General features: G+C 42.0%; 1 protein-coding gene across 7 annotated transcripts in view; it reads right to left on the bottom strand.

Annotated features, from left to right (window-relative positions):
- The window catches only part of nav3 (neuron navigator 3), a 272816-nt gene that overhangs the window by 139628 nt on the left and 109585 nt on the right, over positions 1-23603 (bottom strand). For all 7 annotated transcript variants that reach the window (XM_061029865.1, XM_061029866.1, XM_061029867.1 and 4 more), the window contains 3 exons: positions 17683-17825; positions 9008-10100; positions 1935-2050 (listed from right to left, as the gene is read on the bottom strand). In XM_061029865.1, coding sequence (XP_060885848.1) covers positions 1935-2050; positions 9008-10100; positions 17683-17825 — 1352 coding nt within the window. The remainder of the gene's footprint in view (positions 1-1934; positions 2051-9007; positions 10101-17682; positions 17826-23603) is intronic.

Raw genomic sequence — 23603 nt, 5'->3', positions numbered from 1 at the left:
CAACCCTGAGGTCTCAGCTGCAGAAGCTCAATCACTCCGATGTCCACTGACAGTAATTAAAGGGAAATCAAGATGTTTGCAGAATTCCCTCGTTCAAAAAACACCCAAAACAAAACATACAATTTTAATGCGTGTAGTAGTTCTTCGGCTAGAAAGGTGTTATTGATAGTCGAATGAAAACAAAAACTACATAATGTACAAAATAAAAGATTTGAGTACCCTAAAATCTGCCATACAAGATGCACTCTTAAAACATTGTTTTTCATCTTGAAAGTGTGATGCATCCTACATACTGTACCTGTGTGATCAATAATCAATACAGCAGCATACTGTAAAACGCTGAGAGGTGTTTTTATGGTCAAATTATATCTCAAGCCATGTCACAGACGTGAGCTGTCATGAAAATTTGACTCCATTAATTGTGTATTGCAAGCCGTAGCTTTGATGTGCATAGCGTGCTGGGATACGTATTCATGAGGTCATAACCATGCATTAAAAGAAAGAGCTACATAAATAAACCTTGTGGAGTTCTGGTTTGATTGTAAAGTCTCCTGTGATAAAGAGAACAGTGACCAGCAGAGTGACCAGCATGTCAAATTGGTCCTGTGCTGTGGGTCCTGCTTCACAACTCTCAATGTTAGTGTAGGCGGAGAGATGAACTACCGTACTGCTAGCTAGCAGCGCCGCAAACTCTACATGGTGACAGCGGACGCCACATTGATAGAGCTCCAAAGCTGCACATTGTGGACTTTTCTTAACACACTGGAAGACAGATTCAACATTTTCCTCCTCTTGTAGACCACCCAAAACACACTACCACTTATATACAGGTACAACCCATATTTCTGGATTATACGGTATCCGCCCCTTAAGGCCCGCCCCTGACTCACCAAACAGACTGAAACGAACTAATGGCGACGGAGGCTGACTGTGGCGTCGCCTCCCTATGCCTTTGTCTTGGCCAAAAAGTTGCACTTGAACCCACCGCAAAGACTACAGACGACGGCCAACCACCACGCAAGTTCTGCACATGCCTGAGAGGAAATACCTCTTCATGCCAGCAGGTGGCGGTAGTCCTTTGTTATGCTACGAGAAGACCATTTTAACATCGCATTTTCATTCTTTCACCGCTCTTATCTTATGGCGCTGTAGATTGTCTGAATAAAAATCTGTCAAATTTCAAGTTACGCACTGCAAAAAGCCAACCCTTCACTGAGACCTAGAACAATAACTGGTGTGGAAATATATTTAATGAGGTGTCATACAACGGCTGTGGACACAGCGCTGGGATTGTAACTGATAATGGCGGCCTGCAGGGATGTAAACAACAAGCCACAGATGCTCCCTGTGTCTGTCTGTCAGCGCTGACCTTTTCCCTCTGCTGCATGAAACCAGCACCGAATGGGGAATCCCCCCCCAGTTGAGACACACATAAACACAAACACACACACACACACACCCTTAAGCACACACACAAACCAACTGCAGGATACCAGTGCATTGCTCTATCCACAGCAGTAGCCTTCACAAACTCTTTCGTCCTGCAGCTGCCCTTTAACTATCTTCAATTTAGACTCCAACAGACTCTGCAGTCTGCTTTTTCTAAATGTTAGCCAGATGGATAATCCATTTCAAAAAAGGCTCAATGCAAGATAAAGCAAGTCTTTCTGCTAAAGGGGGTAAATATGTTGTCTGCACAAGTTCTCTCACATGTAGAGCAGCACGCAGCGACAAAGGCTGAATAAAGATCTTGACCAGCGGATAAAGGTTTTGAAATGTAACAATGCTTGAGTCAAATGTTAATGCACTTAAGTTATGTGTGCATCACACACCCACACAGAGAAGTGTCATACATGTAGAGCCCACAGTGTGTGTGTTGATGTGTGTGTGTGTGTGTGTGTGTGTGTGTTTGTGTGTGTGTGGACCTTCTGTACCTGATATCTCCTCCAGGCACTGTTTGGCTGTCTTGCTGTAGACCAGCTCTCCCTTGGTGGGGCTGAGGCAGGGGTCGGCTGGGGCCACCATGGTGCAGTCGTTTTCTGAGAATGTCCTGCAGGCACAAGAGAACAAATAATATTAAAAAGCAGCCGTTATAAAGACAGGCTGAAATATCTGGTGAACTCGAGCTCGACTACAGCCAATTCTAAACAGCCCCAGAGGGAGGAGTCGGACACAGCTGCTCCTTTGACATGTTGGTTCATTCACAGGGAAATGAAACAGCCAAATGTTGAATAAATGTTCATTCACATTAACAAAGTGTTTGTACTTTGTAAGAACAGATAAGAGTCCAACCAATGGGAAGATTTAAGAGGAGGAAGATAAACAAACACAGATATTGAAGCTGCTACAGCTGGGAATCACAGGGTAACTAACGATATGATAGGATACGCATTATGTTGCCCATGACAACGATAATACCAAAAAAATATAGAGATTCTGCAAAAATGTGTATATTGTAAGACGATCATATAAAGATACATTATAACATCTGATCAACTGAAGCATATGAAACGCCCCTACAAGGTAAAGACAATGATTGATGTATTTAGTTGGTATGAGTTTAACATCTTATCACCCGTCATCTCTTAACTTTTTTTCACCGCTCTCTGACATAAGATAAAAGATAAGATATACTTTATTCATCCCAGCAGGGAAATTTAGGAGGTGCATGTTCCCGCTGTCGACTTCTTCTTTTGCCGAAAACTTCTATTCACATTGCGCTCGTTCATGTCACAAGTGCCACCGTGAGGTGTCATGAAGAAGTTACATGGTGAGGCAAATTGGCACAGATATCTGTCAGGAGCGCAGCATTGAAGACAAATTTGAATCATTAATATTTTGCACCAGCTGGTTGATAATTGTCACACGAGTCAGGATGACAATTAATATCCGTATTAATGTTTTTTTTCAAACCTAGTAGCAAAATAGGTTGTCAAGCTGGTACAAAAATAAACTTTTTCGACGGATGTTAAATGTTATTATAACATTGTCAAACAATTGCAACCGCAGTCTGCCGTCCTAAATGTGCTGCAGGCGGTGCTGAGAGTGAGAAGACGTCACAATGACATCATCTCTAAATCACCTCGAGCTATGTTTCCTGTACCATCCCTCCATATTAACGTAAACAGAGACACTGATAGGTCAGTGATAGGCTGATAGTAGCTCCATAACATCAGATAAGTACTTTATCACTCAGGCTTTTAAAGACATGAAAAGATAGTTTGTGAATCTGTCACCATTTTATCTTAAGAATAGAAGGTTTTTTTTCTCTTTCATTGAACTGCACCATTTGGTTTTCATATTAGAAACTACAATATCTAAAAAAAAAAAAAAAAGTAGTATCACAGGAATACTTTTTGGTTTGTGGAGTGGCCTCAGTAGCACAAGGCTGATAGTGACTGAATCAGAACCCTTGTGTTGTAAAGTGAGGTTCAGAAAGGCCAGCAGCAGAGATGATTGTGTTTGTTTTGGAAACCACAATCTTTGCATTCAGTCTGTCGCCTGTGTTTCTGCGATGTCAAACAAGAAGAGAGGCTGAATTTCTGAGTCCGCTTTTAGTCCAAATTCAACAGATGGACACCTCTAAAGAGAGAGGAGGGGACAGTCTCAGATGATATGTTCTCTGTGAGTGGTTCTGAGTGAGTGTGTGTGTGTGTGTGTGTGTGTGTGTGTGTGTGTGTGTGTGTGTGCGTGCGCATCTCCTCCTTCCTCCTCCAGCCTGAGCTGCATCACGCTCTGCTGTTTGTTTGCTGATCTGAAGTAACACAGATAGAGTCCAACGCACTTCATGAGATAACAGTCCTACACACACACACACACACACACACACACACACACACACACACACACACGCACAGAGAACAGAAAAAACCCCACAAAACCTGTCGATAACGGAGTGACGGCCACAGACAAACACACAGCTAAACACTGTGACAGGTGACACACACACACAAAATGAGAAGCATGCAAAGGAACATCTCCAAATAGACCTACACAATCCTAAAATACACATTGTAAATCCTGCATACACAAACACACAGACTATCTAGGCAAAAGCTACAGTATGGTGTTCAGTACCGCTCGTACTCGCAGCACACACACGCGTACACACACACACACACACACACACACACACACACACACACAGGAGCAGCGCCGCCGCCACCACCTGCAGAGCTGCAGATAAAACCTGGCTTCCAATTGCGACAGCAGCATCAGCCTGTGACTTCAGCTCATGAGAAAAAGACGTTTTCTTCCCTCGCCTCAGACAGACGGACATCATTACCGTCACTGCTGCACACAATCATTTGGAGCCATGATGAGAAGGCAGATAAAATAACTGATTGCTGCATTAATGAATGATTATTTTCTAACAATGAACAAGGGAGGGGTTAATACCAGGGTTAGCTATTCAATATAAAGCTATGTCACCCCTGTATAAGACTGCATTTTTTTTTTCCCAATTGGCAACATATGGAGTTAAAAATGAAGCCAATGCAAAGAAACTGCAGTTCTTCGAGGGTCCACTTCAGGCTTGCTGCAAAAGCCACTCAAGAAAGGAATCAATTAGCAAGCTAAACACAGGAAACTAGCTGCAACGTGATTCAAACAGCGCCTTCTGACCTCCTGTGTCCACTCACAAAAAGCACCAGAGACATTCAGATTCTTATTGTGAAACAACTTTTTTCAGTGCTTCTAAAGTGATGGTTTACAACACAGGGTCTGTTGGGGTTTGGAGAGGACGATGCCTCTGTGATTTATTCTGCTACTGGAAAAGAAAACATTTGAACAATGAACACTGAGATGTCAATTTGAGATTTTGATTCAAAGTTCACAGCCTGCTTGCTATTGCATCCTGCCTTCTCTGTTATTAAAAAAAGGTGATTAAAAAAAGAACTGGGGTGTTATTTTATCAAGAAGTTAACATAGGAGGTGTCACAGTATTTCCCACAATCTTCAACTGATGGAGAAAGCCGTGCAGAAAAACAAATGAGAGCTCAGCATCACATTGTAAACCTGCTCCTGTGTATCATTAATGTTGCCTTTTCCAGTCCATGTTTCTGACTCTGAACTGATGGACAGAGGAGCACACGGAGGACACAGATAATCACATCACGGAAAACCCTTTGTGTCAAATCAATCCTGCAAACTAAATGCATCAAAGTCCCACAAGCACACTGCTCTATTAAACTTGGCAGAGGCAACAAGTTAAAGTGGGCGTAGGAAGAGAAAAGACAACAAGACAAAGAAGCCTAATTGGGCTGAAAATGATGGTGAATTGTCGCACAGCAGGAGGCCTGATCACTTCTGTGTCGGCATGCTTGACAGCTTCTGGTGACGAGATGGAAGCTACAGAAAACCGGCTCACAAAGAAAAGTCTTATTGAGGAAAAATGTGGAGGAGCGACATTAAAGCAGACTTTACTTTGAAGGCAAGACGTTCAGTTTTAATGCGTCACAATATAATGAGTGGGGTACTTTCAATTTTTGTGCATCTTAGCAACCCCTGCCTTGATGTCTTTTCTCTCTGCTGATTCTGTTCTGCACATGCATGTAATGTATTCATAAAAAAAATCATTCTGTTGTCTTTTAACTGTCACACCTATCCATAGACTGTATGGATGAAGCCTGAGTGATGTCAGCCATCTTTTCCTGCAGGGGGCTCTGGAGGCTCATCAGCAGCAGACGCCATGTTGGAAATGCTGTCTCAAGCTAACTTTCAGTCAACCTAACGACAGACTGAGAGCTGGAGCTGAGGGGGGTTTTCAGCCTCTTGAAGAACTGTTACATCTCACCCACCTGTCAATCATGTCAGCTACATGCCTAACTATGAATAACACGTATCGTTCTGAAAATCAAAATTGATCTGTTTTTTAAAAATCACCCACTGTGCCACTGAGAACAATGACTAATCAGACCTATTATGTTTTTATAACAGGTTGTAAATATGTTAATTTATGCTATAGAAAACTGCTTATTTGCAGACACTCAACAAACTGCAGGATTTTGCACTTCTGTTTTGGCTTAGTTTTTCAAGACCGGAGGCTGCCGCTTGCACCTACCACAAATTGTGGATCATTTCTGCTGGAAAAATAAACAAAGGTGATTCAGGTCAGCGTGCTGTAAGATGCACAATCTGACACAGACCTGGTGGCATTGTTGACCAGTGAAAAGGAACCATAAAGATGTAATCAATACTATTCTTGATGGAGCTTGTTGGTTTTTGAATCAGTATTCATTTCAGCTGGATTCATATTCAGCCAAACACGTCCTCACAGGAGCTCTAAACCTCCTGTCACATCAGGCTATTTAAAGGTCACAATTAATCTAATGCCTCACAGACTGTGTGCATTGTTATAACTGTGTTTCCTTCATAGTGTGATGGAGCCCTCACAGCAGAGTGAGGTAAGATGCTAACAGCCAGACATTTGCAAGAAGAAAATTGTTTAGCAGAATGGTTGATAACATCATTTGGTCTACTTAATTTGAATGCATCACTGCACCAACAAACATGTCAGACCAGCAGCAGCAAGAAATAAACAAAGTTTCCTTATCGTCAAATAATTGCCATCATAGACAGAAAAGTAAATGATATCAGTTAATAAAAGCCTGAATGACATCATCAGTTTTCTGTCTCAACAATTTCCCTTTACTTGTTTAAGTTTGTATGGGAAATGTGGTTTCGGTGATGAAAACACTGCTCGCGCTGCTGAAATGTAGCAGCAGTCGGAGATGTAACCTCAGGCTATGATAACTGTCTAGTGTGTACAGACTCATTCTCCTTGATGCACCACAGGCACACTGCTGCCCGGTAATGTTGTGTTGACCCTCTCAACTGATTCAATTCAAAACTGCCTTTCTCTTAAAGCAGATTACAAGTGTGTCCTGGCTCATAAACTATCCATCATATCCTTTTGTGAATGAAGTGTGCAGCTAGTCAAAGTCACTCAGCCAACGTTTAACTGTGTTTTGTTTATTTACACGATCGATGTGACACAGCACGGAAAGCATAGAGTGGGCTGAATGCATGCAGACATTAACCCTTTTCATTGTGCAATTTTGCAACAGCAATGTAAAGAAGCTCCACCGTCATATTGGCTCCACAACGGAGTAATGTTGGTGTCACCTGGTTGTGAATTCACATTGGGTTACAGCGTTGCAGAAGTGTGAGAGAGCATGGCACAGTAGGAGCTTCACATACACACACAGTTGCACACACACAGCGCTGTTTCCACCCCCACTAGACCCTCCCATCTGGTCTCACCCCTGTGGAGGTGTTATCACTCTACCTCTCCTATTACAGAGCATTCACAGGGAGAGCAAAATGTCCCAGGGTTGTTAATATATCCCACCTCGAGAGGACAGTATGAATAGGCCTATTGATTATCATGATAATGACAAGAAGGATCCCTATATAAATGGTTGGTATAATTATTGATGCTAAAATCAAATCTTTATTGATGGGAAGTTTCTCACATCTACATCTGAAACCCTCCAGAAATTCAAATTCCAACATCCCTCTACTAATGCTACATTGGTTCCCAATGACTTGATGGCCTCTTTACAGCTCGTGTGATTTCTGGTGCTGATTTTGCTTAAAAAAAAATGAGTGGGAGTTATGTTGGGAGCTGCTGTACTTGTTCTTTCATTCCTAAAATTGAAATTTCTAGCTTCAGTTTTACAAAAAAAAATGTTGTAAACTGAAGCCAAAGAGTCAAAATGTTCCTCAGGGTGACATCACAGATGGTACACTTTCTACAACCACAGTTTCTCCGTTTAGTTTTTCACTCAGTGAGTAGGCCGTCTTGTACTTTTACAGTTTCCGTTTTGCTTCTTTATATCTGATTATCACTGACAATCTGCCCAGTACTGATAGCCATGGCAGATTAACTTGCTAAACGGGTGGGATTAGAGTAATGCAAATGCTGGAAAGAGGCACCGCTGAATGTGGCGGAGCTGACTGTGCACATCGAAGGAGGAAGATGACAGAGGGAGTAAAGGGTTGAGGGATTAAGTCTTGTTTAATGGGATTCCTAACTCTCTTTCTCTCCGAGCACAAAAGGCATCCCAGAGAATTTGGCGGCTCTTCCATTTTTTCCCCCCTGGATTACCTCTGCTGTTGTAAGAGAAAATCGGCCCTGCTGGGCAGATTTACCCACTTCCTGCACCCCTGAACGACGGGGAACCACGAGCCAGCTGCATGCATCAAAACAACACCAGTTGAATGAGAGGGGAAGGGAGAGGGTACCCGAACACTGTCATAAGAATCCAAGTCTGGATCCTCACATCAAAGATGCATCCCAGACAGTTAAATAATAGGCTTTGGCAAGCGGGAGTCAGTGGATGTTAATTTGTTCTGTAATGACTGTGAAGAGATGTGGAGGCGCGAGCAAGATGCACAGAGGGGAGCGCCAGCTGATTGCTGTGAGTGCTCCACAATATCGTGGATGTGTGAGTGAGTGAACATACTCTATGTGTGTGTCTGAATGACTGCAGATTTGACTTTGAGAAAACAGTAAATATGTTGGAGTCTCATGGGGGGATTTTTTTTAGAGGGATGGAGATGAACAGCTTCGCTCACTCATTGTACTTGTCCATTCATTTCTCTACTTCCTATGAGCCATGAGTTCCCTCTGGATGCTAGAGCATACCAAGTGGAAACTCCAATGTTGAAAACTGAAGCCAGTGTAGAAGTCCCATTAACACCCATTTTAAAAGTCCCATTTTTACAGGAGAATGAAACATGTTTAAAACCTGGTACAGACAATTAATTTAGTGGGTTGGTTTTAATTATTCAAGCCTAAGAGTTATGCATATACTTGGATAATAAGGGGTATGAAAGGTTGATTGACAGGTGGAGAACATTAGGTGGATATAACATTTCCCATATGGCTTCCAAACGCCTCTTCAGAAACCAATGGGTGACATCACAAAGACTACTTCCATGAACACAATCTATGATGCATATACACACATACACAAAGGCAAACATATGAAGCATGTCTCACCTGTACATGAAGGGGGCCACAGTGGCAGTGTTGGGATGGTTGTGCTGCTGCTGCTGAGGAAGCTGAACTACTCCATTACCACCAAGCGCGCCTCCACCTCCTCCCCCTGCCAGCATCCCACTGGACCCAGACAGGGCGGAGGTGCTGGTGGAGGAGGTCATGCTGGTCCTTTTCCCCTCTGGGCCCCCGATGGAGCGCTGTATGTAGAAGCTCCCACCCTGCCCTCCTTTCGTCAGCTTGGCTTTCTCCCCGTCCCCGCCCCTTATGTTGCCGCTGCTGTTTAAGTTGGACTGACTTTGGCTCTGAGACTGACTCTTAGATGTTGCGGTGGAGGGAGCTTTAAGTCCCGGCTTAGGGATGCTGCTACCATCTTTCTTTCCCGACGAAGGCTTCCCTCCCTTGGGGATGAGGCTGGCAATTTTGGAGTTCTTCTTGGTGGGGTCTGCGAATGACTCACGCTCCTCTTTGGGTGGAGAGTTGTCCTTAGATTTCCCAAACTTGCTTTTATCCTCCTTGTCTTTGGACGCGGAGGTGGACCTGCTGCTGTTGGCAGATGATTTAGAAAATGAAGAGGAGGGGGAGGTTTTGCTTGCTGCAGTGAGGGATGATGCGGGGGTCTTTGTAGGCATTTGTTTGGTTGTAGCACTGCTACTACCACTGCTGCACACAGACCCCGTGGGGGTCAATACATCCTCGCCGTACTCCGATAGATCATCTTCCTCCTGCAGAGCCATCTCCGCCATAGATGGAGAGGCCCGTGAAGCCGATCTGGGGTTAATTAAACGGAACTTCTCCAGCATGGACCTCTGGGGTCCAGCTCCACCGGCTCCAGCTTTTGACCCGTCCCCTCCATGTGGGAAGCCGCCTTCAGAGCCCTGGGGTGAGTGGGTGGGGGAGGTCGAGTGTGTGGGGCTCGCCAGCATGGACGACGTGGCACTGTGCTTAAGGTTCATGGACTTGCTGCGCCAGGACTTGCCGGCGGTGGGTGAGGGGATGGCAGAGGCCAGCTGCTGCCCGCTGAGGCTGGTGGGAACCGTCCCACCGATACCACTCCCATTCATCCCACCCGGTGCTGGGATACCCCTCACCGATTCTGTACCAAGGAAGAGAAAAGAGAAATAAAAAAGAGGATGATTATTAGGCAGCGCTTATTTAGTCCTAAAACATAACATGATCGGACTGTTCATCAACGATCTTTAATTGTAACACGCAAATTCATGAGCAATGTTTTCTAAGGACACTTTACAAAAGGAGCAGATCAAGTCAATACTCTATTTTATAGAGACCTAACATCAACCCACTGCGAGTTTAGCACTTTGAAACATATAGCAAAGTAACAGTGACAAGGAAAAATAATGTGTTAACAGGCAGAAAATTTAAGTAGAAATAAACTAATTACCAATGCTACCATTTTGAGGTCTTGAGTTTGACATTTGGCGAGATCCAACTTGTTTATTTAGAGCAAATAGTGACCACAATAGGATGGGTGGTGAATACCCACTGACTCCTTTACTATTATTATTATTCATGGTTTTATTTGTTAGGGACCGACACTATATATACATATACAAACTGAAAGCTGTCGTCCAATGAAAGTATCATAGTGTTTTGAGCGGATGCTAGTTTGCAACACCCGTCCCTAGAAAGGCTTTTGTGTGAATAAAAGATTCAGACAGTGAAGTTCAAAAGGAAACAGAAAGTGTAAAACGGGTACAGCATGATACAGTAAGACACACATTTAGCATTGACTTAGCTACAAAAAATCAGATATGAGTAAAAGTTTGTTCCTTGTTGACAGGCTGCTGTGGTCCAAACTTCTTGTCTTCTATTGAACTCTAACTGGGGCCATTATTAACAAAATGAGCCTCATGTTCTTAGACCATAAACTCATTAGGGAAATATTTCAGAGAATCTCTAGTATTTACTTCATTTGTTTTTATTCTGTGATTTATTCTTGTACATGGTATCTCATTTTGAACTTTTAATTTTCATAGTTGTTGTATTCACTTTTTAGTGACTCTGTAAACTCAGTGACTCTGTAAGGTCTTTTTTTTTTTAAACATTCCCGAAAGTTTTGAGCCTCCACTTAAGTTCTGATTATGGAAAACTGTCACAGTCTTCCTGGAATTATTCTTCATGAGACATTACATTTTGTAATGTCACAGTTGGATCCACTGCTGTTTCCATCGATGATTTTTACACATTCAACTCACTCAGGAAAAAAATGGGAAACTTTCAGAGGATTCAGTTTGGTGTAAAGTCAAAAAAAAAAAGAGAGCTCATTCCCAATCGGCAGAATATCAAGGCAGGTTGTGTGAAAGGAAAATATGTCAGTTATTACTACAACTGGCTTCTCGAGGGATTTGCACTCAAGTGTGCCGTAACTTCCTGCTCACACTTCCATCCTCTGATTTCCACTTCTATAGAGGCCTGTCACAGAGTGTTTGCAGGTGGATAACAGTGATTATAAGGGACAGGCCAGCATGTTGTAGCCATGACACCGAAAGAGATTGCACCAGCTATGTTTACCAAGAAGGAAAGCAAACCAGTCATACCGTATTCACTATCCAACATTATCAGTCTTTAAAGATCAATATGCTTTAAGAGTTTGAATAATTATTTCTAATATTCTGTGAAGGAAGTTTCCCTGAACATAACTACTTTTTTTACAAGGTATTCTGGGATTCTATTGGATTCATCCGTGTGATACATGTCCAAAGGGATTGAAGGAGCGGGGAAGAAATTGAGCTTTTCTACCTTTTAAAAAAAGTGAGCTCTACAACCTTCATATGTCTTCCATATTGAGGCTGCAGTGAGTGTAGAAACTGGTGTGTGAAATGTGAGCTGAAATAAGCTTACCAGTCACATACTGGAAAAAACAAATATCTGAAATATTTCCTGCTTTTAAAAATAGAACCACTGATATGAGCTTTTCATAAAGTCCTGAAGTGTATAATGCACTTGGTGGATTTTAGGTTTGAGTGACATGTAAAGGTACCCTGTGGAGTTTTGGTTAGAAACACACAGTCTTAACATGTTTCTTTATTTTTGAGAAAACGTTAAAGGTACCTTTAACTTCAGGAATGGCTTCAAGCATATAGGGTAGGATAGGGTATGAAGATACACTTAAGTGTAGTTGTACTTTGTTTTGGGATGCAGGAACTGTTATTGTAACACAGCAGATTTTCAATAAACGTTTAAAGGAGCAATATGTAACTCTGACACCTAGTGTTTAAAATGGGTACTACAGTCCAAATGTAAAACATTGGAGAAAACTGTCTCACTCTCAAGTGCCCACTCCTCCTTAGAGTCGAGATGCAGGTTGCTATGTCGCGAACACAGAAGCTTCAGTGTTTAGCCAGATCTGCCATCAGTCACTTTATAATAATGGAGCGACTGATGGAGTGGAGGTGTTCGTGAATTTGTATAATTTCGGGCGTGGTCCAGTTGACTGACAGGTGGGCGTGTTGTGGCTGTTTTCCACCTCCACCTCTTTTCCTGTTTCTAGATAGATCTTAAGTTAGATGGAGAGAGCAGATCCAGTACAGCGACGGCCATGGTCGGGCCTCACAACGCCTCTTCAGAAACCAATGGGTGATGTCGCTGAGACCATGTCCATGTTTTATACAGTCTATAGTTTTAACTAAATACACAGATCTAAGAAACATGTTGAGTCATTGAGAGTCTGTATTGTGATCGGTGTTACCCTGCCTGATTTTTGCCAATAAACAGCCTTAACATATAAGCCTGTGAGCAGAACTCACTGAAATACAGAATTTAAATGATTTGAAGAGTCTGTCATACATGCAGATATTCAAGAAAAAGAATGTGGCACAAAGTGTGAAAATTAAATCTCTATATTTTGCTACTGAGTGCCTCTACATGCTTTGGAGCTTCTTATTGAAAATGTTGCTTTTTACTGTTTATATTTGGACCTCTTTATATACGTTAACAGGCCTGATTGCTGAGTCATGATGCATTACAGATATGTTTACCTCTGCCAGGTTTTCAGTCAAATGGTGCAAAGAAAATAGAACCAGCCGAGTCAAACCACACACACACACACACACACACACACACACACACACACACACACACACACACACACACACACACACACACACACACACACACACACACACACACACAAACATAGAGAGCACATAAACATCCATCATGCGTGTGAAATAAATGTTTTAGAGTCTGTCGCTGTGCATTGACCTTTACAGCCCGTCACATTTTTCCTGTCTGGTTGATACTCCGACCATCAGCACTTCTCTTTCCCTCCCTCCCTCCTGTCTCATACAAACACACACCAACACACACAAACAGGATCCACTACCTGACAGATAAGTATAGTATTTAAATGTTACAGAAAACAGGCATGCACCAGCAGACTGAGATGCATTTCCTTCCGGATATGACTTTGAGTCCACTTCAGAGGCAGAGTAAGAGAAGGGAATAAGGAGAGGAAGGCGACAGAGTGACAGCATGAAGTTATGCACCATTAGACTGAGCGTCTGTCTGGCTGTCAGTCAGCACAGTGAGCAGGGTTCAGCTGGCTCTGAGTCACCATCAGTCTGCACTTTAAAGCTCCTTCGGGCAGGCAAGCAGGGGATGTGGGGGGAGAGACTATAACCGGCTTACATACTTTTGACAACATTCACTAAAACTAAAACCTTAAAACATGCCTTAAAAACGCCTCAGTGAACTGCATCACATCCAAGAGAAGAGTGTTATCTGTTAGTCTATAACACAGACAATTTAGATTATAAAATCTAAATGGGAATCTAGCATCTTATTGTACACTATCTAATAATGGTGAGTGCATTTAGTTTTCTCTTTATGTCTTCAGTCAGACAATCAGGAAATATTCTGCTGCTCCAATTCTTTAAAGACTGCATTTTTGCATCCGTTACAAATCAACAGGTGTAACCCTGCAAGTCGTCTGTGCTAAGCTCCACCCTCTTGTCCAAATATGGTCACTTCTGGCTCCAGAAAAGAAACATTTGATGATGGCCAAACTAACCAACTGATTAAGTCATGGTTGTTATGTCTTTCTTCTTCTTATACAGCTGAGGGCAAAAAAATCCAAAATCAGCTTCTGTAAAGAAATGACACTCTTATTTTATATTTCTGTGTGTGTGTGTGTGTGTGTGTGTGTGTGTGTGTGTGTGTGTGTGTGTGCTTCGACAGCCAACTGATGCTGATATTAATTTGGATTAAAGAGAGCATCCTCTACTTGTGCTTGTGTGTGTGTGTGTGTGTGTGTGTGTGTGTGTGTGTGTGTGTGTGTGTGTGTGTGTGTGTGTGTGTGTCCTCTGTTTTACCCCTCATCTTCAGAGACAGCCCTCAGGCACCGTTTGAACGTGAATGAAAGAGGCTACAAGTGTTTGTGTGCGTCTGTGTGTGTTCCTCTCTGTTTGTGTGTCCACTCAATTAACCCTGTCTTAAGAGAGCCCCCCCCCACCCTCCACCACCTCCAACCTCTCTCCTCCCTGCTCTCTCATCCCCACCCTGGGGGCTGTTTTGCAGCGCCACCACTCTTTTAACCGAGCGGTGACTTGTCGTTTCCATGGCAACAGACTCTTCCTTCTTTTCTTTTCTCTTCAGCGGCCGAGGAAAGAAATGTCACCAGCTTCTGGGTGGTGGCGGACCCTCTGCTAACACAACAGAAGCTGAGAGCCTTTTATTTGATGGAGCCGTGTGCATGGTTGAAATGACACGTTTATGCTCCTCATGCATATTTACTCCATGTCTACTGGTCAATTAAAAACCTGCAGCTTGTTATGCACGTGTGACCTTTTAACTGAACTCTGCAGCCTTTGTTTGTTGATGCATCTATCGCGCTCTGGGTTGGATGCTTTTTAACTTTGGCTGCTCTTCCCGTTACATCACTGTCAGACAGATAATGAATCAGCGTCTTGCTGCAGGAAGTCTGCAAATTCTCCACTCAGTTTCTGAGCTGAGACCTCATCCTCGTTCTTTATCCGGCAACTTTTTCAAGTCTTTTAAACAACAAAACAACATGTCCTTTGGTTCTTGTCAGTCAGCTGAAGCTAATTAGCTAGTTGCATGGAAACAACAATGATGCAATGCACGGTGTGCCCTCTGAGCTCTTTGGTCAGACTCATACCAGGGTATGAGTAGAAAAGCAAAACAACACTCTTTAACGGGTGCTCCTCATTCCACTCAGACATTAATTCCTGTATCAAAAAACATGACTTTCCTCCATTTCACAGCAGATGAGGCTAACTATGTTTGGAGTAACCACGTGAAACCAAAACTGGCTCAAGAATAGTATATCAAGAAAAGTTTGAAATGTTCCTCAACCTGTCTTCTGTCACATCAAGCAGAGTCCAGGCTTCATTACCAGATCATGTGTTTTCAATAACACGTGTGATTTCTGTCCAGGTTAACACTGCGCCGCTAACAAATCCTGTCAATCAATTTATCGATTCAGCAAAATAAATTCACACACCTTTCAAATAAATCCATTGCAATCTTAATTTGCCTTTCAACAAACAAAGGAGGTCAAAGAGGATGCTGAGACTAATGTTTACAGAGACTAAGAAATAAAGACGACACTGAGAAGCTGCTAGCTAAGATGCTAATGGATATGAAGTAATAATTAAATTAGTATTGTGAGATTCTCAAACATATAAAATGATTACAGTGAACAGTTCATGCCTCAAAAGTAATCAAAGATGAAGTTAGAGTCTCACCCTGGTGGTTTTGGACCTTTCACCTTTTTTTCTCTCTGACAAATCTGAAGCTAGAACCTTGTGATGTACTCAAAACATCTCAAGACCACTATCCGGAGGTCTCAGTCTTTTCCTCGGAATCAAAAACATTTTTTACTCGGCCTTGTCTCGGTCTCAGACTTGGCGGACTCCAGATTTTAAATCAAGACCACCACTGAAAGGCCATTTTTCCACATCACTACTGCGAATAGAAGGAAAACTCCTCTTTCTAAAAGAACAAATAACTTCAATTCATTCATAATTTCATCTTATCGCCCTGTTACAGCCGCAACCTTCTCAGTGTTACGGTCTAAGTGAGTGACACGCCCACTGCACACAAGATGATTTTTCACTGATATTTATGCTCTTGGTCTCCATCCCTAAATGTCTTGGGTCTTGTCTCGGAGCACTCTGGTCTCGGGTATGTCTTGGTCTCGGTTGGTGTGGTCTTGACTACAACACTACTAGAAGCTCATTGTTAAAACTATTTTACTATTTGTATCTGTTAATGTGTAAATGATCTGTTCATGTTTTTTATGTTAAAAAATAAAGGTTTATGAAGTTGAAAGTAAAATATAAGGTAAGTAAAGATATGGGAACATAAGACAGGGATATCAAACTATTTGTTGGGGATAAATAAACTCCAGCAGATGTATAAAAAGACTCGTGGGAGACACTTCCTGTATCTGTTTGTGTCTCCTGCTTTATCTGCTACCTGCTTTTTGCCCAGAAGGCTTCAGTCTGCATCACTGACATTTCAGCACAATTGATTTTTTTTTTTTTCTCCCCTTCCACTCTGGCCCAAAACACTGTTTCATCTCTCCTGCAGTGAAGCTCCAACGCCTCCCGTCTTATCTCTCTGCAAACTCCAGGTCCTTCAGCCAGGACTATAGGAAGAGGACGTGTCCACCGTTTAAAGAAAAACAGTAAAGAATAAAAAGAAAGTGATCGATTGAATCCTTTATATTACTTGGGTTTCTTAAAAGATAACTCATCAATGGATCCCATCACTTTCTCCAAATGTCCACCTCCTCTTTGCTCTGAGTTTTAAAGTTTGAACAAAAGACAAATGGAAGCCCAAAACAGGATACTGTTTGGATTGAACACAAGAAAGACAGACTCAAAGAGAATGTCTTTGGGCCTTATTTTGTACTGCTACATGATCCTACTCACTCCATCTCTCCTCCACCTTTATCACCCCCTATTGATCCCCTCTCCACTCCACAGACTGAATCCTGCAGTGCACTCTCTCAGTGACCGGGCGATGCTTGAAGATTTAAAGCAAAATGAATGATTACATATTCTGCATGTGCCTTGCAGCCCAAAGCACATGCTGTCATTATCACATCATTAACTATTCAGGAGAGGTTTGAATTATTATCATCTGCATGAGCGGATGAGTAATGATTAGTCTTCTCAACGAGCAAAAAAGGAAATCTTAAAGCTATTCTAAATAAAGTGTCTGACGGCAAATATTTGAACATTTAAACGAACATCGTAGGCTGATAATTGTAACTCCCAACAGAGAGAGACGCTGTAATAACAAGCATTTACTTAAAAACTACCGCACAAAACACAGACTCTGAGCTACTGTAGGACTCTGCTCTCAAAGGCATAATCACTTTCATTAGCTCCATCATGCTTGACAAGAGAAGCAGTTTGAGTTTTGCACCTGCAGTCATCTCTCAAATCTCTCCACGCTGTGAGAATCTGTGACCGCCTCCACTTTGTGGCAGCCATTAGAACTCACTTGGAATAAAGAACTGGGGATGATTCAGCAGACTGGTTTAGAGTGGTGAAGGAGGGGACTGGGCTTCTCTGCAGCCCTCAGCTGGTCTGTCTAAGCCAGTGGCGCCACCAAGTGGCAGGGATGGAGAATGTATAATCAGTCAGACCCCCTCTGTGTCTGAAGCAGTACCATGTGGTGCTCACCTCTGTCATTGCCGCTGGCATACTGAAGAGGCTTGCTCTTGTCGATGCTGTTGAAGCTCTGGCTGCGACGGTTGAGGTTGGAGGAGCCCGGGCTCCTGGAGGCCCCGCTGCCTGCAGCAGGAACCCTGGAGGGGCCTGGTAACCTGCGAGGGTAAAGAGACGGTTTGGAGTTTTAGTTCAGTGAAGAAAAGAGAACAAGCTCCTCTGGTAATCAGTGGAAGCACACCACTGGTTTTCATTTGTCTCTACAACATGACAATATCACTTCTTGTGGAGGTTGGAAATCAAAAACAATGAAACTTTAGGTACCCAGAAGTTTACTTTTTTTCTTGTTGTGGTATCAAAACAAGTCTCATCATTATTTTGTTTTTACTATATATCAAAGTTTTAAACCAAACCAGCATGTCTTTGGACTATGGGAGGATTCCTGAAGAGAACCCAAGCATGCACGGGGAGAACATGCAAACACACAGAGAGGCTCCTGTCTGATGGGGACTCGATACAGGAACCTTCTTGTTGTGAGGCAACAACGCAAACCACTGCACCACCCTGCAGCCTTATTCTATTTGACTAAACAACTTCCAATACCAAATAATGTCTCTTTTCAATTTATCTCAAGACTTTTCCATAAATCTCCCACAGATTAAAAGACACATTCTCATTAATGTGTATTATATTTTTTGTCGCATGCATACCTCGTTTGCAGTTTGTAGACCCAAAGAACAACCCTCTTTTCTTTGAGATGTTTATGCGGAATTGATTGCGACGCGTATCTATAGGACTTGTTCAATAAAAAAGTTATTCTGGAGTTCATCTCAGAGTTACCTGTATTACTTTTTTTGGTTCAAAATTCCCTTTTTTCTGTTTCTGTTGACAGCGTTGCCTCGATGAGCTTCAGCAGAGGGACAGTGAGACACCAAAAATAAACTTCTAAAAGCCTATAACTTCAGGACTCATCACTTGGATTTATCGTATTCAGACTGCTGAATCAGATAAATCTTAGGTGTGCTTTGGACAGGCGTTCCTTTAATGTTCATGCAAGTTTGACTTAAAAAAAATAATAGATTTAATAAAATGTGAAGCCCTGGCAGCGGTGACTAGTCTCTCGTCAGACTCAAGAAGACCTGAGGAAGATCAAAAGTTAGACCTTGTACTGAACTGCATGGGCTCTATATAGGGAACATACAGCAAGCAAAAAAAAAAAAAAAAGGTTGGCTCACTATAAGCTGAAAGAGTCCCTCCATAGTGACCTTGGGCTCAGTATGTAAGAAGAAGAGAGATGAAGAGAGTGTGTGAGAGGCAGAGTGTGTGTGTTCCCTGGTGGGCTGAGGGAGAGGATGAAAGGAGGAGGTGATCTTTGAGTTTGGTGGAACGACGTGACAGAATGCACGACGGCACAAAAGTTTGCTTCATGGCAGGGTTGACTGAGGTTTGTCGGCTGATGTTACTGAAGGAACATGTACGATGATGTTTAAAACATCTAACATCATCTTTTGACTGTTTTGCTTTCTCTCTCTCTCATCCTCCTACAGGTAAAGTTCTTTTCTTCACCTTAAATGACACTGAATACAGAAACAAGGCTTACACTCACACCTACCAAGAAGCTTTGTGTTTTCACTCGGTCTCTCTACACTAGTGCACACACACACACACACACACACACACACAGACACACACACACACTCTCATAATCTTTTTTCCCTCTCTGCAGAGTCAAAGCCGCTGGTGTCAAATGTTGATTTGCCATGCTGCAGCTGGAGGATTTTCATGTCTCCCATGAGAGCGTTCAAAGAATTATCTCATCAGAAACCTGTTGTTATTCTACAATAACTTTACATTGCAGCTTTTCGATGCACTTTTTAAACATCGTGCTCTCACACATCTGGTTGTTTTATAAGGTCGGCATCTGGCTGAAGGATTAGTGCAAACTTTATGACATCTTGGATCTGTTACGACCATTCATTTTGACTATATTGTTTTCTGCTGTGACTGTCTAAATGACTTGATTCCAAAGATAACAATTTGTGTTGCAATCAGCACGTTTATTCTGATCAAATACAGCGGCATGAACAGCGACCCAATGCATGAAAAAATCAACCACTAACATTATTTCTGAACTCCATCGTCTAACAGAATTGAATTTGTGGCAGTGGCTAGGGGTGATGGATGAGTCAAACAGACAGTGACCTTTATCCAGGAGGCCTGAACTTGATGTGATAGCTCATGTGGACTCCCTTAAAGAAGTAGACACATTTTAATGAACATTATGTAAAGAAAATAAACTGTAAACACCGTAGTTTCCTCACAAACATAATGCTAATGTCAATTAATTCATATAATTCAGTGAGTGAAGAAATTGCCAAACTTGTTTTACATACTTTGAACTCCAACAAGTTTGAACTGTTTTTTTTTTGGTTTTTTTACTCAAATAATTGGGAAATATTTCTCAACAAGTTATGATTATGTGGTCAGACTATTCATTATCACCACTAACTTAGGTGCCTATTTGTAGGTTTAGCCTAATTTTGCATTGAAGCCCTGCATGTGAAAAACTGTAGATGGACTGAAATCTAAGTCGAGAACACAAGAACACGTTGCAGTCAAGTACCCTTTTCACACATGCAAAAAAAACTCCTTAAAATGTCCTGAAAGTTTCAGGGTGAGCTGCATGTGTGAACACTATCGGCCAAATGTTTCATCCCAAATTCATCTGGACTTTTGTCTTGTCAGCCACCCTGAGTAAAATCTCCATCGGCGACTCGGAGTGAGCCGCCGTGTGAACACAGCAGGTCAGGAAAAATCACCACATGCATGCAGACAGGATTGAAGACTTCCACATGCGTGCCACCAGCGTGCACCAAGCGCAACAACCTCCACACATGTGAGGCCACTTCATATGGCCATGAGGCCACGTCTTGCCTCCTGAGAAACCCCACCCAAGGGAACAAGCAACTCAGGACGTCTTCAGGGGCAGGCTGTCCTGAAATGCTCAAGAATTTTTCAGTAGATGTAAATATCTGCAGGAGATGACGCACACTTTTTTTTTGTTGTTGTTTATTTATCTATTTTTCTTTTCCATTTAATAATTTTCTACTTCTTTTTTTTTCTTTAACAGTATGCTTAACCTGACTATCTATATGCTTGTAAAAAGGAGGCATAAAGCTCGCTCTGGATGCTGCCTCTGTTATATGCATTTTGAATTTGCATACTGTGTATATATTTCTATGTATTGTTTCCTTTTCACCACTGGGTGTTAAAAATATGAAAAAATATTTGTAAGTACAATGATTGGAAACATTAATGTATTGCAATAAAAGTAAAAAAAATAAAAAAAAAATTTTCAGGAGTGCATGTGTGAAACCAGCTATAAGACACAACACAGTCAGGAAATACGATAAATGTTAAATGGGCTTGAGCTTGTATATATGTACAGTGTTCATTCACAAAATGATTTTAGATTGCTTGTTGCATACAGAGACTGGACTAGGAGGAGAATCTGAACATGAGAATATCTGAGAGCTTACCAAATAGATGAGAAACAGCCTAAAAATATCACAAGGTCTAAAAGCTGACAGGCTGCTGCAGGGATATAACATAAAAAAGCAGTAGCAAGCAAGGTGGGACTAAAGGACTAAAGGTAGAAAGTCCTCCAACAAATGGACACCGAGTGACAACCTCGCTGGCTCACAGGGCCTCGGGTGTTTCTGTTTATAGCCCGGTCTTTGTCAGTGTTGAGAAGGAGAGAAAGTAGCCTTGAACAGATCCAAAGCAACTCTGTGACTTTTTCTGTCTCCCTGCCTGGAAGCTGTCGGGATGTCCTTTAGCAGAGATAATTGATTTGCTACGCTGGATATGTCACTTGCGTCTGTATCGCAGATGGAGCCGAGATGTCGGGGAGGAAAGTTCTTTTAAAGGGTGGAATCCTGAAGTGGTCAAAAACCGACAGCAGGAATATAAATACTTCTTTTCATGTGATGAAAGTCTTAACTTGATCAAACTAAACAAATAGAAAGACTGATGAAGTAAAGGAGAGTTTAAAAACATTTGTAAAGAAATACTGACCACAACTGCAACCACTGATGTTTTTTTTTTCCTATTCCAATTTAACTTTATATCAATCTAGAAAGAGGCGGAGCTTAGGCGGACATGCCTTATGGCAAACAGAGACAACTCACCCACCTACCAGTCAACACAGCCCCGGCCTTGATTATGCAAATGTAGAAATAACTCTTAGACTTATTACAATCTAAACAGATGAGTTAAAAAAAGAACACCACCCTAACAGTTTGATCCAGATTCTCATCATTTTTATTTCTGGTGTTGAAACGATTATTTTAATGTGAGACCTGGCGCTTCTGCATTTGCGTCATTTTTTTAACTACAGAGGTTGCCACTTGTGTTCTACCCTTAAAGACTGAAAACAACACTTTAAGTGTGACCAACCTGGACTTATGTTAGCATAACTAGACAACACAGGCTACATAAAGGAGCATTTAGTGCCATGTTAAAGCCAAGATAGGCTTGATAAAAATATATGTTTTAGACAAACTGATCCACCTATGACCAATACTCTTCCAGTTCAACTTTAAAGGTCAGAGTAATCCAGCGCACACCAGGATTGTTCAGATTGGGTTTAAAGTTTAATGCATAAAAAACATTGGAGTGAACATTAGCGTCAGGTGTGGGTTTACAAGACTTCAAGACGTTTGCGTGTCAAAGTCTTGTAAACTGAGACCTGACGCTCATCAAGTGGAGAGTGAACCTGAGGAAGCCAAATCGATCCTCAAGTTACTCATAGTTCAACGTTCAATAACTTTCACTACAGAGGCTGTATGACTCAACAAATTAACCATCAGTTGCATGCTTCTGCAACCACAAGCAAAAAAAGCAATGCAATGATCATTCTGCACTTTTTCTATTGCAGCAGAGGGACTTGAATTGCTCTGTAATTGCAGACGTTTAAGTTCGCTTTGTTTGTCTCCCTTGAAAAATAGAGCAAGGCTCAGCGATGAGGTGACCTGCACAGCATGCAGTCTGAGTTTAAAAACGGCCTCATGTGCTGAATCGTGCAAACATGATTTTACACAGAGAATCATGCAAAAATAAAATATGCTTCAATGCAAAAAATGACAGGGCCTTTTCTGTTCTTTTAAATTCCCCATATCTTAAAACATCAAACTTTTTAGGTACGGTGAAAAAACAGCACACACACACACACACACTGATCAGAGTAGCTGTAGGGCGCTTATCTCCCACAGGTACAATCAACAAGAGAAGAAACAGAGGAAAAATCAGAGACCAAACAATTAGGAAAAAGGAAGAAAATCAACTTGGAAAGAAAGGAAAAAGAACAAAGGAAAGTACTGAGAGAACGAGAGTGAAAGGGAAATAGATGCAGAGAGGGAGAAAAAAATCAGAGATAATAAAAAAACACTGTAGCTGCAAACCCAGGCAAGAGAAAATGAGAGATAAACAGAAGGAAAATGAGGGTGAGATTGAGGCAATTCAGATGGAAATCAGAGGTAGTCCCTTTTATCATAAGATTCTTTCATCTTCCAAAGTACATGTTTGAAGATGCATCAGCAGAATGGAGCTTAACGGGGAAAGATACACATTCTGGACACTGGCTTTTGTTTTAAGACTTTTGGACATGCAAAGATTGTGATCACAGACTCAAAGAGAGAGAATGGACAGAGGGAGAATGTCTGTTTCATTCTGCAGCCGTCGAGTTTTAGGATTGTAACCAGTACCTTTCCTTAGATTCTGCTCTGCAAATGCTTCAGAGTGCTTGAGAAGAGCTGGTCTGCAGTGCAGCTCTGCAGCAGGGCAAGGCCACCACAAACTCATTGAAACGGTAGAGAGCCTACCATGAGCTAGCAGGTGGGCGACAAGCTGTCAAACATCACCCCCTGCTGCAAAGA

Source organism: Labrus mixtus, chromosome 22 (genome assembly GCF_963584025.1).
Source record: "Labrus mixtus chromosome 22, fLabMix1.1, whole genome shotgun sequence".
Taxonomy (NCBI): Eukaryota; Metazoa; Chordata; class Actinopteri; order Labriformes; family Labridae; genus Labrus; species Labrus mixtus.
This window is presented reverse-complemented; position numbering and strand designations above follow the sequence as displayed.